Source organism: Stegodyphus dumicola, chromosome 9, assembly GCF_044657685.1.
Source record: "Stegodyphus dumicola isolate Sdum_Otavi_A_Nest chromosome 9, ASM4465768v1".
NCBI classification, from domain to species: domain Eukaryota; kingdom Metazoa; phylum Arthropoda; class Arachnida; order Araneae; family Eresidae; genus Stegodyphus; species Stegodyphus dumicola.
The window spans coordinates 174,898,053-174,917,385 of NC_140776.1; the positions used below are offsets into that span (position 1 = coordinate 174,898,053).

General features: G+C 33.4%; 1 protein-coding gene across 2 annotated transcripts in view; it reads left to right on the forward strand.

The window, feature by feature from the left end:
* LOC118185374 (dachshund homolog 1-like) overlaps nt 1-19,333 on the forward strand; it is a 546,499-nt gene that overhangs the window by 254,896 nt on the left and 272,270 nt on the right. For both annotated transcript variants that reach the window (XM_085824377.1, XM_085824378.1), the window contains one exon: nt 15,232-15,362. In XM_085824377.1, coding sequence (XP_085680503.1) covers nt 15,232-15,362 — 131 coding nt within the window. The remainder of the gene's footprint in view (nt 1-15,231; nt 15,363-19,333) is intronic.

Genomic DNA, 19,333 nt, shown 5'->3' on the forward strand with positions numbered 1-19,333 from the left:
TGGCGTCCAAAAAAAAAAAAAAAAAAAAACTATCAGGTTGCTGTAGCAGGGTTGGTCGCCAAATTTTCGCCAAAAAAACATGTCTTTACTTCGTAAAAACAAAATGGCGTCCAAAAAAAACTAGCAGGTTGCTGTAGCAGGGTTGGTCGCCAAATTTTCGCCAAAAAATCGCCAAGTTACCATAATCCAAAGATTAACCGAATATTAAGAACTGTATCTGTTGCTTTCAGATAGCTTAATCTTTAATCCACAGCAGCTAGATTCAATTTGAAAGATACGGCTAGACCTTACATTTTTCCTAATGGTAACAGATTCGAATGAAAAGTGAAACGACGCATTTAAAGTGATTCGAAGTAAAATTGCGTTCCGAGACTAACAACCCTTTTAGGTTAAAAAGACTTAACAACTGACCTGCATGTTCAAGCATTTTAATCTAGAGAATAAGTTTATTTAGTTAAATAAATTAAGAAAGTATTGGTAACAGTATAAATAACACGCTGTAAGATTACACTACAAATTATGGAAGAACAAACATCATTAGAAAATTTAGTTATAAATGACATTAAAAAATAACATTTAGAAAGGAATTTAAACAATATCTTTGAATCCAAACTCATGTACAAAAGCTGGATAGAATTTGATAGAGTGAATGATAGAGTGTATCTTGCAGACACTGTTAGTTATAACAACTCTTTTCCTTCGAATTTTTCCTATCTTTTTTGCGTTTTCCGTCGACAGTTTTGCTTTACGCTAATGGTTTATGATAATAATTTTTCAGTCCCCTTCGAATAAACTCTTCTTTTAGACAAGGCATGGTTAATAGGATACTGCTGATATATTCCGCAATTAGTGCCTGAATATGCCGCCCAGAGGGTATAGTGGTTAGTAATAGCCTACTGCGGAACCGAAGGGCCCGGGTTCGAATCCCGGAGAAGATCCCGGATGTTTGTAAATGCAGAGTGTCTTTGCGGCATGGAGGCACTCTAAATCTATGGTCGAAAGTCCTCTTACGTGGATTGTTGGCAGGGTAAAGGGATGGGAGACCCTCGGACCATCCTCCCTCAAAACTGGGTTGGAATAGAGGTCCAACCTTCTTCAGGCTCTGGCAACCATTCTTCCATGAAATACATGGACAAGATAAACAACAAGTGTTAATTTCTTTAAGGGGGGAAAACGATATTTTTTAAAAGCAAAAATAATTTTTAAGGAAAAAGCAAAAGGAAGCATTATTCCTTTTAAGTATATCTGTACTTTGCCTCCTTTATCATCATATCACAGCCCTCCCTTATTTTATTTTATTATTATTTTTTTTCGCTTCAGAAAAGATGATGGAAAATTGTCTTTCGTTCAGAATGACAAGAACTAAAATTTTAATCAATGCATCAAAAACCTATTTTTCCGAAAACCAAACAGAAATGTCTTTCTTCATATTTTAACAGTCGATATTTTGAAAAAAAAAGGGGGGGATGGAAGATGCTCCACCGCCTACATTACACGTGCATGCACAAAAAGAAATCTATGCCCTAACAAACTCTCTTCCGCAAACAAATACTTTGGGGTGTCCGTGGCACGGGGCATGAAAATTTTTCTTCCACCTTCCTCCTTTTTTCCCCCTCCTTTTCCTTCCTTTCTCTCTTTTTTTTTTTTTTTTTTTTAAATATACATTAAACTCAGGAACGTAATCTTGAATCTACTTTAAAATTTAAGGGAAAATATCTATCGAAAAGTCGAAGGATTATTTTTCGTCCCTTTGTAAATATGTACCGTGAAAAATAGCGGAGGATGTTGCCAGCTTCTTATTCAACTATTTTCACACTTCTGTTTTCATTTTTTTTAAAGAGTGGGGTTATCGCCAAAATTTCTCCATTTGTAGCCAAGAAAGCAACGAAAATTGCATTTGTTTTCGTTACAAAAGCTTGTATTATGTAAACTGAGAAGTTGTGTTATTACAAAATATAAAATATCTGCCACGCAAAGTAATTTAATTTCTTACTGCCAGATATCTCAAATCTTTTCTTTTATCTGCGTTGATGTAAAAGAAATGCATAGACTTTTGTGTAAAATAGCATAAGCTATATGTATTACACTGTTGCAAAATGTAATTTTCTATTCACTTTCGTTTTGAACAACACTGATTGATTAAAATTTATAATGCATGGAATTAGAACTTATACTTCATGGAAGACTTCTCAGATTTCATTTGATGTTAATTTCAGTTTATCAAATTTGAAAATTAGTTTTACGTGTTTGCGTATCAGTCAAAGTGTCTAAACGTTGGTGTTGGTGTATTTAATTATGGCAAAGCACACTAGGGCTATCTGCCTAAGGGGAAGGATGCCTTCGTGGAGGACTTTCTAAGGGAAACTGGCTCGTATATACGTTACACATGGGGAAAACCACGAAAACGCCCATACAGCCAGCCCGTTTGCGGGATTCGAACCTCGGACCGAACTACCAGTGTTCAGCGACTCTACCGCTCGGCCGCTGGTGGGCCCAAAGTGTCTAAACGCTTGTTAGATGTTAAGTGAGTTACCGTTAAGCTTAAATAACAACTGAAACTTGGGATAAAAAACCTTTTATTTGAAACAAACTAAGATGAAGAGAAGAGATTTCTGGTGCTTCCGATTCCACCAGCATTTATGGCCTCAAGTAGTAAGTTCAAAATGCGAAACTTAAATTTAAACAAACTTGTAGCCAAAGACTATACAAAAATTAACACGAAGCTGGCTTGGAACTTAACCGGCGTGGATTTCATCTATCGGCAAGTATAATGCAAGGCTGAAAACAAGAACTTTTATTTATAACAGCAACCTCATGGGGTGATAAGGAGCATAACATGCTTTGTCTTACACTCTCAAAACCCTAATCGTAAAATACACGAGAACTAATTTACATTCTGGAGGGAAAACAGAATGGTAGAAGTGACAGTACAGATCCTAAACACGAAATAACTGGCCAATTAACTTAAAAGAACCTTATAATCTAATCTATATTATATTTTGCTTGAATAAAGATAAAATAATGTATATAAATAAAAGAAAATTGTCCGTGTATCTTTCATACAAATATACAGTTTAATTTTTATCTTGATAAAATTCGGTACATTTGACTTTTAAAACAAAAGGAAGGTCACTGCTTACATTAGATGTCTCAAAAACCACCCCAATGGGTCCGTACTCTTTATACACGTGTATTTTACGTTAATTTAACGAATTAAAAAAAAAAACTCAGCGATTTAAAAGCTTTGTATTGTCACTCGCCAAATCGTCAGATATTTACTTTTCAAATTTAATCGAAAATTCGGGGGGGGGGGTTATAAAAAAGGTGTTTTGCTACTCGGAAGAAATGCAATATATTTCTTTGACTTCCGAATATTTAATAAATAAACTGTACGATTTAAGAGAAATGTGTTGCCATTTTATTAAAGTATTTTTATTTCCTCAATTAAAGTATTTTTATTTTCCAAGCGCCAGCGTGTTGCGGTTCAGGAAAGCGCAGTATATTTAATTTCCTTTCAAATTTATTATTTAATTAATTAACAAATTAAACAATTTAAAAGCAATAAACTCACATTCATTTAAGTTATTTTTAATTACTAACTGGAACCGTGAAATTACATAAGCTGGATTCATTCATTCATCTATATATATATATCTATGTATATATATACGAAGAACAGTGTCCATTTGTTTGTTTTTTCGTGTAATTTATATAAATCTATAGAGTTATAGGGATCTTGATAAAATTTTGCTTACCTGACCTTCAAAACAGAAGAAAGTTCTCTTCTACATAAGGTGCACTTCTACATAAGGTATCAAAGTAAAGGAACTTCACAAATTTCCTAAAAAATCTTCGTTGAGGCGAAGAAATTATATAGGAATTTAAGATTATATGGGATTATTTAAGAAAGAAATTATATGGGATTATTTAAGAAAGAATATTATATGGGTCCCTTTACTAAATCTGCATTCTAATTACGAAAGTGGTACGAAAAATATTAAGGAAATTTCAGATTATAGTATAACACCTTTGATGAATGTAATCAATTAAGTTTAAAAATATTTAAAAGAATTAAAGAATATAAAAAAATCATAAAACTAAAAAGATTTCATTTATCATTTATCAAGAATATTTCATTATCTATGCATTTTTTCGCGGAATCGCTTGCACACGAGGCTTACAATAGATACATCTCTCAATAGGCAATACTTGCTATTAATTTGCGAACTGAAAATAATAATAAAATAAAATACCACCAAAAAGATTCCTTCCAGTTGTTTTTAAAGCAGTCAGCGTTTTGATATCAAGATTTTTTCCCTATGAAGATGCAGTCTAATAATTACGCTTCATAAAACAAGTGTCTCTATTTCATGATATAACTTCGAAATTTTATTGATTTTAACTTATTTTCTATATCTTTGACGTTAAATATATTTTTTAGGGGGTACAAGGGGATTTTTGTGTTTCTTAAAATGAAAATGATAATGAAACTGAAATAAGAGCTGTAATTATCGGGTTAATTAAAAATTAACTCTTCAAAACTAATAAATATAAATTAATTAATTCTGTCTTTTAAGTTATTTGCCAAATAGGAGGCAAATTAGTTCAGCAATGAAAAATCCATTATTCTTAAAAGAGACATTAAATAAAAATAAATAAGAATATGCATCATATTTACATTATTTGTAAGGCAAATTAAGGGAATTATAATGAAATTAATATTTGTTTACGTGGTAAAATCTACCACTTTCGGTTTCATCTAATTCTGATTAAGGGCCTTCTCGAAAATCTATGAAAGATTTAATTTATGAACAATTTAACTCTCCTTGTTTGTATTCAGTACATACAGCAGAACAAATATAATATCTTCATTTCGGATAATATTTTATTGTTGTTTACGCTTCTCGAGATCAGGATTTGGATTTATTAGATTATAGCAAAGCACACGAGGGCTACCTTCCTGAAAGCTGGAACAATCAGCAACACAGCCTTCCCACTGTCAGGCATTAACGGTGGAGACAGCTTCACTGCAAAGCACCAGAGTACAGGCCCCGACTCTGCTTGTTCGTTCTCGGAACTCAGCGTACTCTCGAGACTCTCCACGCTATAAATCGCCATGCACTCGACGACACACAGAACACAGCTCCCGACTCTTCGGTTCAGTCGTTCCCGGAGCTCAACGCACCCTCTCGACGATGCACTAACTCGCGATACACTAAAGACTCTCTCGATGCACTCGACGACCAACACGGCGCCACTAGATTTCGCGACACTCGCTCAATGACTGACTATCAGCTCGCTAGACGAGGCACACACTAACTCGCACTGCAAACCAGCAAGGTTTATATAGCTTTCGACTTTGGTGTTCGAGACAATTCTGGGCTAAACAGGTAAGTATTCGTTTCAGAAGGTTCTCCAATCGTCCATGGTATATCGCCAATTTTGTCGACAAATGTCGCCAAATGGGCGATTTATCGCCAAAGGTGGCAACCCTACTTTCCCTTGTTATTTTATGGCAACCCTAAACCTGCTTTCCGGGAAAGCTTTCTCACCGCGCCTGTACATTTCGTAGCAATATCAATAGTTATCTCAAAGTGTGTAAAAGAACTTTCATGCGTAAAATATGCTGTTTACAAATACATTACGCAAAGAGATTATTTTGAATAATGGCAAAATGTTTATGACAATCCTCCATTGAAATACTTCCTACAGAGACATCATAAACATGATTTTGATTCGGTAAACAACCTAAAGCTTCCCACAGAAAGTATTTTTGCCGGAATTTAGGTCAGTTATAAATTATAGAAAAGAAACAAAAGTTATTTTCTTTCGATAAAAGCATTGCGATCAAAAGATGATGTCTATTAATAGCACATAACGTAAACAATTTTCAGTTACAACTGCAGTTAAAACTTTCTGAGACGTTATCTTCGCACAAGGAAGTAAACAATCTTCCTTATTTTGTATTAATAACCGAGAGTGCGTGATAATATTTTGATAGACATTAAAAGTAAATGCCATGTTGTTCTTGGAATTAGAAAACATTTAAGCCATTAATTTCATTGCAATTATATCAATCAATTGCCTGAAATAAGATTTGTGGGAGAAAATTTAAATAAATAAGTGAAAAAGAAATTAGAATATGCTGCCAATATATTTCTTTATATGTTACTGACATACTCTGATTTTCCCTGCTCTTTAACATTTCCTTGGAAAAACTTACTAAACGGCGTTTTACTTTTCAAATTGCTGCCACCAAATGTTAGAGCACAGCAGCATTTTATTTAAAGAAATTAAATAATGAAGAATATGCATAAATGTATGTATGCTTCTCTCACTGTAAAAATACAATAGTATTTAGAGAAATAAAATTCTTAATAATGTACTTTTCCACTCGATTGCATCTGGAAGTTCAAATTTGGAAATTGTTTTATTATCTATTTCATGTTTTATAATCCTTTAAGGAATTTTTGATTGACAAACTCAATGATTTCAAAACGAGCAATGGCAACACTTTGCGTAATATATATATATATATATATATCCAGCGTGAGACTGAGTATCGGAAATTCTAAATATATGCTCTTTTTAAATTATTTTGCGATACTGCTGTTGCAACAGAACGTTGAAAAATGCCCCTTTGAGCGTAATATAAAATCTGAAAATTTGAGATTTTTCATTAGTCCAAAGGCGTTTTGTCCCTGAAGGACTATTGTATCATTATATCTTACCTGTTCATTTGCGCTTTTGCAGCTGAGGACGATGGTTCGGTAAAGCCATCGCAACTAGTCTTGTGAAAATTTGAAAAATATAACGCTGATTTTTGTTGTTTGACTTCTAAATTAATATAATTTATAGCTCTAGGAAGTGCAGCGAATAGTCGCTAGACACTTCCCTAAATTTTTTGGTAGCCAAGGAGACGTAAGTTATCTACAACTTTATAGTTTTTAATTTAATAGAACGTCATAGTTCATAAATTTGTAAGTTTGTTTAAGTCATGGAAAAGGATACAAAATAGTATCCTACGAGACATACATAGGAATCAAAGGATATAAAAGATACAAAACACAAAGGATACAAAATAGTCATGGAAAAGGATATAGTGACTGCATACGGCTGGCAGTCTCTCGGATGTCTGCATAATAAACCGCCTCAGATTTTTTTTTTGACAAGGTTAAGAAAAACAAATGAGGACTATGTATCTGAAGAAATATTTTTTTTTTCTTAGAATATCATTCAATAGCAAACAAAAGATGCTTCGCTGTCTGTACTTTGGAGACTAGGTTTTTCATTTCTCACTGCAGTCTTATTGTAATACAATAATATGCCAAAAGTAATAACTGAATTATTTAGTTACGGTTAAACAGTAGGTCTGTTTGCATAGTATTGGAGTGCAAGATGCCTTTCTGGGAAGATATTTTGCATAACATTGCCCTGTATTTACTTTTTACACTCTAGAAATTAGAGACAGACAGTGCATTGAGCCACTGCGTATAAAACATGAGGAGGATTACTAGTGATTTTCGGCTTTAATCGCTCGGCCTCTTGTAATGTAACAGTAAAGTTTGTTAAGCATATATTTTATAAACCGAAGTAATACTTTGAAAAGATTGGTTGAATAGACACAATGAAATTATTTAATTTTAAAAATAAATGTTTTGATACTATTTTCAGCTTTTTTCAGACATCTAAAACACCGGTATTGAGTGTTATCACATATATTGAAAGTGAAACTCAAAATAACTGACATAACTACATAAAGAAAACATTGGTCTTCGCTTGCGTATGTTGCATGAGAAAATGCTCGTTTTTCTCAACATACGAGAGACCAGTAATGAAAGATGCCACGCATTTTGAAATCGAAATTCAGCAAATGTGATATAATTCATAAGTAAAAACTTATTTCATAAACTCATAAACTCTGCAGCTGCATATATTACTTAATAGAGATATTAGATTTTTTGGAGCTGAAAATACAGACAATCGATTAAGCCTTGGCCCGGATTCGAACTGTAGATCTTCCAGAGCTAGCTGGTAGAACAAGCTCGGTTTAATGCGACATTTCTTTATATTCTTCACTACTAGAAAGGTGACTGGGGAGAGGAGGGAGACCCAGTTGACTATATCTATTTGGTGACAATCATATTACTTTTTACTACTATATATTTACGTTTTATTTCTTGTAGAAAAATAAGGTTTTTCGAAGCAGGAGCTATGAAAATGCACTTATAACAGTCCGGAATTTGAACTACCGATATTCTAATGCTTGTTGAATGTGTTACCAGTTGCGCCACAATAGCAAGGTTTAAGACAATAATTCGTTTATAACATGAGAAAATACTAATTTTTCTCGATACCCAAAAGATCACAATCTAATCTAATCTATTATTTAATATGTACTTTTAAAGGGAAGCGAAAAACACGTGACATAGAAACATCGCTCTGCAATCGCTTGGATTACATGAGAATATTCTGGTTTTTTTCATCAACCGAAAGCCAAGTACTTAGTCACATGTATGAAAATGAAATTCAAAGTATGTAAACACTAAAAGAAAATATTTTGCTGCAATTATTTTTACTTACAATTCCAATTATTAAAAAAAAAATCTGAGGCTGCTTTTTATGCAGACATCCGAGAGACGGTGTCCGCCGATAATATGGCGGCAAAATCATCGCAGAGGAAACAACGCAAGGCGAAAACGTCGTGCTACAAAACATCGTGGGAGAAAACATCGCAGTCCTAAAACATCGTGGTACAAAACATCGTCGTCGAAAATAAAGCGGTTCAAAAACTTCGCAGTTTGAAAACATCGCCGTCGAAAATATCGTGGTAAAAAACAAAGTATCTACAAATCATCGCATGACGATAACAACGCAGACATGCTTTTTTCATACATGCTTTAATAACTGTAAATGAATATTCCCATAATGATTTGTGAGCGCAAGATGTAAAGAAGGATAATTTTTACTTTCACATTTTTTATTAACTAATAAATTTTTTCTGAAAAAGTAAGAAGGAAACTTTAGCATAGAAAATTAAATGCAACTTATAGATTATACTTTTCATGAAAAATTACCAGTAAAAACTTTATAAAAAATTATTTATTAATCGCCTTTGTTGGTTAACTATGTCGGTTTAAAATTCTGTTAATTACCATAAGTTACATTAATTTGCTATGCTTAAGTTTCCTTCTTACTTTTTCAGAAAAAAATTATTAGTTAATAAAAAAGTTTGAAAGTAAAAATTATGCTTCTTTCCATCTTGCGCTCACAAATCATCATGGGAATATCCATTTACAGTTATTAAAGCATGTTTGCGAAAAGCATGTATGAAAAAAGCATGTCTGCGTTGTTATCGTCATGCGATGATTTGTAGATACTTTATTTTTTTACCACGATATTTTCGACGACGATGTTTTTAAATTGCGAAGTTTTTGAACCGCTTAATTTCGACGACGATGTTTTGTACCACGATGTTTTAGGACTGCGATGTTTTCTCCCACGATGTTTTGTAGCACGACGTTTTCGCGATGTTTTCGGCTGCAACCCCGAGAGACTGCCAGCCGTATGCAGTCACTGTATCCTTTTCCATGACTATTTTGGATCCTATTTTGTATCCTTTGTGTTTTGTATCTTTTATATCCTTTGTATCCTATGTATGTATCGTAGGATACTATTTTGCATCCTTTTCCATGACTTAAACAAACTTACAAATTTATAAACTATGACGTTCTATTAAATTAAAAACTGTAAAGTTGTAGTTAACTTACGTCTCCTTGGCTACCAAAAAATTTAGGGAAGTGTCTACCGACTATTCTCTGCACTTCCTACAACTATAAAGTATATAAATTTTGAAGTCAAACAACAAAAATCAGCGTTTATTTTTCAAATTTTCACAGGACTAGTTGCGATGTTTTTACCGAACCATCATCCTCAGCTGAAAAGCGCAAATGAACAGGTAAGATATAATGATACAATAGTCCTTCAAGGACAAAACCCCTTTGGATTAAAGAAAAATCTCAAATTTTCAGGTTTTATATTACGCTCAAAGGGGCGTTTTTCAACGTTCTGTTGCAGTAGCAGTATTGCAAAATAATTTAAAAAGAGCATATCTTTAGAATTTCCGATACACAGTCTCACGCTGGATATATATGTGATGTACCAGCTCTTGTCTGGAATAAATAGAATGCTGAAGAATCATAAATGTAGTCGTAGCTTAAATAACCAGACGATAAGTTTAAAAAACAGGATCCATTATTTATTATTCAGGAGAAAATAGCAGTTACAAAATTCAGATATCCGGAGTAAATAAAAAGAATTACTAATAACGAAGTTTACTGCATCGTGACATTTAAGAAAAAAAGCCCTGATATTCCTTTTGTGAGTCTTTTTATAGCCTCTGGAAAGGCTGAGCTTCCATGAAATAACGTCAGAGAAAACTCTAATTCTATATTTTGTTTGCAGCTGTTTTATTCCGGATTTTACATTTAAATCTATAAAGTATGAATTCAGTTTATTCAATCCAGTTCAGCCAATCCAGTTCGCTTGAAATATTTCCAGAATATTCTAAAACTGTACGTGTAGGAAAGGCGGGAAAAACAACTTCACTACGGGGCTGTGGATTTAATTCCACGTACTTTCAAATAAGAGAACGTCGCCATTAAAAAATGAAAAGAACATACAGTTAGAATTTTAAGTGTATTCATGACTATGGAATTTTATTATTACAAATATATATATTACGTAAAGTGTTGCCATTGCTCGTTTTGAAATCGTTGAGTTTGTCAATCAAAAATTCGTTAAACGATTATAAACATGAAATAGATAATAAAACAATTTTCAAATTTGAACTTCCAGATGCCTTCGAGTGGAAAAGTACATTATTAAGAATTTTATGTCTCTAAGTGCTATTGTTTTTTCACAGTGAGAGAAGCATACATACATTCATGCAGATTCTTCATTATTTAATTTCTTTAAATAAGATGCTGGGCTCTAACATTTGGTGGCCACAATTTGTAAAGTAAAATGTCGTTTATAGTGAAGCAACGCAAAATACCAAAACGAAATCTGGGCAAATTGCCTCTATGGACTAGAAAAAAAATTACCAGTATACCGTGGATTAAGAAAGAAACTCAGAGGAACAGGAATAAGTGGAGAGAGGAAGATGGGAGCATTTGTATTCGAAAGAGAGAAGTTTGAATATTTATTCGGATTTATGTAGCCAAAAGAATCTGTTCTGCAGATTAACTTGCTTGAAAATGCAGGTAATCCCTGAATTGGGTTTTTCTGATAATTAATAATAGTATGGGTTATTCTTCTGAGTTCTTTTACTACTATCGTGTCAACCGTGATTTTTTGTTAACCGTAGACGTTGTCGCTGGAATTAAAACCCGATTGACTGGGAGTTAATAGTAAACATTTATTATTCGGAAACACAATGATTTAAACTTCATTTTCAAGTGTAGACGATGCCATTATAGTACTTTTAAACTAGCATTTCTTTTAGCAAAGTAAATCCAAGTGCAGAAAATGCATTTCTAATATCGAAAAGCGATAAATGCAAAAAAATAGCGCCCCACTCACTCACTCAAAGGGCACAACCTGAACGTTGTTCGCCGTAAAAAAACACGGCTAGTAAAACAAAACGATTGGTTTTTCATTTTTATTTTATTTTTGTATTTTTTTCACTCTCAGCAGGCTTCAACTCCATAAATCTTTCATAAGTAGCGGAAAATTGCGTTTTAAATTTTGAAACTTGTTGCCAGGTTCCTTTGTGAGGATGGTAATTGCCAATATCCTGGCACTGGCTTAACGTTACGTACACACATATGTATATATAGGTCCTCTTTTTACATACATATATATATATATATATAGAGAGAGAGAGAGAGAGTTTCTTATATAAAACCTTCTCCCTTCCATGTATGTATTTCAAAAAGGAGAGCAAACTGTGATTCTATGTTTTGTTTGCAGCTATTTTATTACGAATTTTACATTTAGATCTATAAAGTATGAATTAAGTTTATTTGACTATGTCATAGATTGTCCTTCACATGTCCTTAAGTTTCCAATAATTCGCGAGATTTCATGCTTGATTTTATGCACATGTTATAAAAAATTAATAACATTACTAACTTGCACTTTAGTAAAGTAATTATCTACACATTAATTTGGCAACCTGAAAACCCCGATTCTATTCCAAGAAATCTTACTCCCGAGCTTCTGTGGTTCTGCTACATAATTCTCTCGTAAGGTACTTTCTCCCTTCTATCGCATGCCACCGTAGTGTAATTGAAAACACATCCGGCTAGCAAATGGGAATTTGAATCTCAGCTATGGCATTGCAAATTTTTGTTATTTTCTGCTTCGATAAAGCTATTGGTTGTACAAATGTGCCCAAACTAAAAATATGGTGGACGATAATTCGTCACCATCAGGATTTGGCAACCGAGCCCCTCCTCCCTGTCACCCTTTAGGTAGCTAAGAATGTAAAGTGTTATTTTCCCTCCTTACTGCTTGCTTTCGTAAGATAATTGGAAGCACGTCAAACTAGCAAACGAGAAGTCCAGAGTTCGAATCCTGGCAAGCGCATTGCACATTTTTCATGATTCCTGCTTTGACAAACATAATGACTCTATGTAAGGCTATGAAAGAAAAATGGCGTCTACTTTGGGAACGGGGATTTGAGAGACTTCTCATATATCTTCTCCTTCAGAAGACAAGATCTCTGGCAATGAAAACGAGAAGTCATGAGCTCTTTGTAATAGTTATAAGTATAAATCACGTGATACACACACTTGGGGTTGTCAGCTTGAATTGTGGTGAAGATCTGTTAACAGTGGAGGAAAATTTCAAGCCATGTTGCGGGACATAAGGACTGTAAATGTAATAAATCTTCTGGGAATGAAATAGAAATAAGCATTCACAATTTCTTTCTATTTATTTATTTATGATCTGCTGCTTTCCATATGATTTAGTACGGTAATATTATCAGTTCCTTTGATTTTGTTCATGGCTCATGGGTGTTAGGACACCTGTTGCAAGAATACCTAAACTTCAGTGAGTACAAGCTTGGAACAGGTACAGGTACAGGTAGAAACTAGGCCAGCACCTCCGTAGTACCACAGGTAATTGAGGTATTGCTGAACCTAGCTAACTGTTAAACTTTCCACCCCAATTTTGAGGGAGAACACTCCGGGGGGTGGTCCGAGGTTCTCCCGCCCCTCTTTTTTTTACCATCAACCACTTGAGAGGACTTTCTGAGATAACTGAGTTCTGGTATTAATAGTGTACACAAATCATATTCAGAAAAGACTGTCCTTGAAAAGTTCTCAACAACTGATGCTTCCAAAAGCCTAAATGTAAGAGTAAATGTCTTTTCTAAGGCGGAAGGTGTAATAAGCAAGTCTTTGGAGCTCCCGTCCATCAGCATTATGTAGATAAATGAAACTGTTGGAACATTCCATCCCGTTTTCCGAATTGTGTACAAGACATATTGAATCGTCCATTTCCAGGGCTGGGAAATTATAGAACGGAGCTATCATATGGAATATGGCTTAAAAGAAGTCCTTATTTTACCTCACGAAATTTTGTCCTCTGGGGCTTTGCGACAAATTAGGTTTCCTAAAAAAAAAAAAAATAAATAAATAAAAATAAAAACTGATAACGATGACTACCTCAACGAAAAAAAAACCACTCAAACAGTTGCAAGCATTACAATAGCCGTTCTTGCCAAGATATGAACCAAAATTGCATATTTTTATGTTTGTTATGCTGTTATGGTGCACATAAAGAAACTTATTCATTTTGCTTAGGACTATTTTGAATATGACAAGAGTTAGAACCATATAATGTATATATTTAGCGCAGAGAGGTCACGAAATGCTATCATTATTTCTCGAAGATCCTCTCTAATCCAGTCTGTTCAGTGCTTTTCTAATAACAAAGTCGCATAAATAATTTCAGGAAATATAAATTCCTTTTAAAATTTGTTTCAGAAAATTTACTTGCAGTTTAGTATAAATAAAAGTATAAAAAAAGAAAAATGGAAATCACTAATTTGTACCATAGACTATGTAATTTCTATGGCGTGGGTCGCTACTAAAGCCTGAAGCGGTGTCTCTTTATTATGGAGGCACTTAACAGATAGGCCAACGTTGCCTTCTAGGAGGGAAAGGACATATTAAATCCATGCCTTCTCCGGGATTCGAACCTCGGGTCTTCTGTACGACAATTATAATCACGAAACACTTTCTCATTTGGGTGTCTTCTGACATAATATTAAATTCCTAAGTATTTCTTCTACTGTTACACGTTTAATTTTGACATACATATATAGCAGAATTAAAATGTACCTGGACTTCGCGCATAGGTTCTTAACCTTGAATAATTTAAAATATCGTCTAGCAGTCGGTCTCCTTCCAACTCTCAGACAAATTGCAGCCATCCATATTACCTCCTATGATGTTCCATTTACCTAATTTTGTTGAAATAAGTCCTCTACGCTGCATATTTTGCTCCATCAGTGCTAAAGGTAAAAATCTCAGGGAGTCAAATGGGGGAATGATTAAGCGCGTGATTGCCACTTCTGGTGAGAAACTATGCAGCCAGTAGCATGTGATCTGGTAAGAAACGGTCACGGTTTCTAACGAGAAGCTCTCTTTCAAGCTGAGAAAAATGTGACGCAATCGACACCTTTTCTAGAAACACGTTCTCCAACGACCAGTGGGAAAGGTTAAGCCGACTCGATAAACACTGAAATCCAAATGTTTTTTGTTTTCATATAGGTTAGCCAGTCATAACCAAAATAGAAGACCACTGGTAACAATCCTCTTCCACAGTGTTAGTGTTAGTAATCTTTGTGTTGGACTCGAATTGCCAAATGAATAAGAGAGCAGAGCTATGCGATGTGGATAATTGGAAACGTGCCATTCGTTGGGATGTGGCAAGAATTTGCCATTCAAGCTTATACAAAATTTACGGGTCGAGATGCAATAGCATTGGCATAGAGGTACTAACTACTGTTCAGTTTACCAGCTCTCTGGCTATTTATATTGGATGGAGGAGGATGGATGGTCGGTGTAAAAGAATACTGGAACGTGTAACAGACGGTGAGTCCAGATTTACAATGACACGGGTGATCACAGTCCTAGACTTTTGAAACCTATTATATATGTGTCAAGCTACACCCATAATGATTGCTTCTAATATTGTTTTATTTTCCTTTGCCAGTTCGAGGCCGGGTCGCCCACCGAAGAGGGTGTCTATGGTTAGCATGGCGTCGGGAGTCACGACGACAGCTCTGGTCAAAAAGTCCCGGATGGAAAGCGATTACCACGCTTACGAAAATGGTCACATAACCGGTGAGTATGAATATACCTTTGACTTTACATGTAAATTTATAGGTGGTCAATATGCAAAGGCAGACTTTTCGCTAATAATGAGCAGTGAACTGGTTGCTTGGAGGCTTCTAAAAAAATCTTTTTTTAAGCAGATTACAATAAAAATAATTTTCCGCAACTTGTATGTAACTGTTTTAATTCAAATCATTCTAAAAGGAATTATTTATTAATTATTGTTAAGAGGTAAAGGACTGATAAAAGAACTTCTTAATTATTGTTAAGAGAAACGAATTTCCTTTGGCATTTTTTGTAAATAAAAAACTAATTCGCAGGACATAAAAAAATACTAATTTTAATAATGGCGATGTTCCGATAGAATATTTTCTCCAAACACCATTAAAAATTTAATTTCCTATTCAGCCGGAACCAGAAATATCCCTTGACAGTCCCTCCCAACTCAGTTTTCGTGTCTCACCCCCTATTATAACTATGTTATAAACGTAAAGGATTGCGAGTTTATAAACCCCTTATCGAGTTTACTCTTCGCTCGTTTATCAAAATAATTAGGTGATTTGTATTAGCCTATCTTCGCATCCCACTTTTTTTTCTTAGGATAAAGTTTAGTTGCTGTGTTTCCTTCATTTTAATTATTAGCTTATTGCATTATACTTACTTGCTCCTCTAGCTTGTTGCTTGCATTATACTTACTTGCTCCTCTAGCTAGCAACCTCAGCCTCTTTTATTAGCTCTGATTTCCTTCCATATTATAGAAATACAGTAGATGTTCACTATATCAGCAAAGTGGAAAGCACATTATAAGAACTGATCACATTCCTCAACGCATGATGTCGCTGTTAAATGGTTAGCACGTCCTCTAGAAATTGGAAGATCTCTCGGTCGAATCCGACGACAATACGATTTATTTTTTATGTTTCATAGTTTGAAAAGCCAAATATTCTTTGCTCTAGCTTACAAACTAAATCGGGTAGAAAATAAGGGCAGACCATTTAGGTTTGATTGACATGGTCTTGGGCATTTATTCAATTATCCTTTAAGTAAAAGGGGATATAAAGAATTATCATAGTTTTTAGCGCGTGCCCTGGAGGCTTAAATGACTAACATATCTAACTAGAAATTTATATATCTGTGCTAGAACCCGACGAGAAACCTGTGGATCTTTTATGTTACTTACCCAAATGTCTAATAATCTGAGTAAGTGACTCAAGGGTTGAAACTGGAAAACTGTGAAATTGGTATATCGGTGTTAGCATATCGATAAGAGAACTCTGGATTTTTCATGTTACTGGCCACAAATCTCTAATAGTCTCAATAACTGACTCCAGTGTTGAAATACTGTGGACTTTTTAGTCACTCAAGTTTTGACTGAATAAGTGATTCAAGTTTTGAAATTGGAAAATTATGAAACGGGTATATTCATATTGCAATACCGACAAAAGAACTGTGAATTTTTTTACCTTTCTGGACCGAAATGTGTAATAGTCTGAATCAATAACGCAATAATTACTCGAGTATTGTTATCAGAACAAATGTTTCGGTCTCGACTATCTTATCAAATTCAGTTTAAGGCTATTAAACTCAAACAATTTTAGTGTTCTACCTAATATTTTGATGGGGCAGAAAGAATGTGAAACATTTATGGATGTAGTCCTGTTTCATGATTTTTAAAGGCATCATCTGATTAAATTGCTTCTAGCAAAGTTTTTATATTAATAAAATACTCTGTTTAAGCTATGGATAGAATTTAAATTTGAGTCGTACAGTATAGTATTTTCAACTTTCGGAATTCATCTATGCGCGTTCTGCCCTTATATTTTAACACATTCTAAATTACTGTATCCCCGATGTTCCATAATGGTAAATGTAGTAACAGAGAGACTCGGTCATTAGCGGAATTAGAGCGTGAGATTCATCACTTATACCAGTCGCATGATCATAAATGCTGAAATAATGGGCCAGTTGATGCATAATATGCAAATTCAATTCAGTCAGATTTAGCGTTGCGATTTATAGAGATTAATTCTGATTGAAATGTAAAATCAAATTACTCCATCGCGACATTTCCTTTCACTGTAAAGTACCCAACATATTTCGGCAAGAGTGACATTATGCATCTAAAACAACTATAAAGTTTACTGAATAACTGATATGTGCTAGCTTCTGCTAATTGAATAAGATGGATAGAGTATGATAAGTGCTATCAAGATATTAACTAGCAATTACTTATATATATTTGCAGAATCACGACTATAGAGGATCTTTAACAAGTTTATTTACCAAATGTGTCTTGACGGAAAAAATCAATTCACAGAAACAAAATAAATATTCTACCATCGAAATTAGACTTTTTCTCGCTCAAAAAAAAAAAAAAAAAAAAAAAAAAAAAAAAATCGTTGGAAATTGCTTTATAGGTAATTGAAATGCTTAATTTTATTTTTGGAAGACGTTGTCGCAAGAGGCATTTTAAATTTGTTTAAAATAAGTTTTCAGTGACGAATAATTTTTAGACATTTGCAGCATGAAATAACTGTTACGAATTTTGCCCTTAGTTAGATATTTTTAATAGAATTCTAGGATCGGTTTTTATTGTCTAAGAATATGATGTTTGTAAACTTACTTCCGATGTGGCTGTATAGGGGCTTGAAATGACTAATCCGACTTAACTGACTAATGACTTCAAATATCTCGAATATTTAATAAAACACGAATAGTTGCTACAAACTATAAAATGATTACATGTGTAGAAGAAAATGGTGCTACTTTGGTAGACGGTTGCACGGATTTTGGCAATTTTTTGGCGATTTGTTTTGGCGAGCGATACGACTTATGGTAAACCCATAGCTAGACAAGTTATTTATGGTAACCGATACTTTGTTCTCATTTTATTTAAAAAATAATAAGTTTTATTATGCATAAATTCCGTGTTTTAAATATTATTTATGACTTCGAAATAATAAAAATGAATTTAATTTTGCATTTTTAGTTTAAATAAAAATTTTATTGTTTATTATATTTTATGGAATTTTATGTTGTGAATGATGTAATGAATGACGTCACATTATTTTAAAAGTAATTGGTTTTAATATCTATAAATTTAATCTAATGTTTTAAACATTATTTATGGCTGTTAAATATTAAAATACAATTTAATTTTGCATTTTTTAAATATGATTTTATTATGAATGATTATTTAAATAATTTTAATTCTAAGCGTGATGTAATCAGCTCCCTGATTGATTACTGAATATTTGTTCATTACCGCGCCATTTTAAAATTTTATTATTCATCTCTTCGAATTCCTCAGATTTCAAAGCGAATGGATGTCTCTTTCGAAGATGCATGTTGTTATTGGTAAAATAATTATTGGTATCGGCATAAAAAAATTGCCGTTTGAGACCTTATTTTGGCCAACCTGGATTTCCTTATCAAAGATTTATTTATTGTTACAAGGGTCAGAGGAAATTTATTTGAAATTTTTAGAGGAAACCTCGTTAATTGCTTCTTCAATGAAGTGCGAGAGATGTGGATAACAGATGGAGATGGTTTTTTTTTTTCTGGTACTTATCAATAAACGACAGGTAAAATACTTTAAAAAAATGTAAGTACATATTTTTCTATTACTTTATAATGGTATACTTTAATTTTTATTAAAAAATTAATACACTGTTTTAAAAAATTCCTGAGATATTTATTGCCACATATGTTTTAATGTTAAATAATAATATCCTATAAAACTTATTTTAAAGGATTTGAATTTAAGTAATTGAAAAATTTTAATTCTTTTAAACCTTGGTATGATGTTTTTAATTCAATATTCAATTTAAGTAATATTTTATTCCAATTAAATGTTGGCGCAATGTTTTTATAGCGGTGTTTTTATTCTATTATATGAAAGTAATAATTTAACCTTACTTTAGCATTTTATACTCTTAGTAAATGTATTTATTTACATTTGCCAGCCATCTTAAAAAACA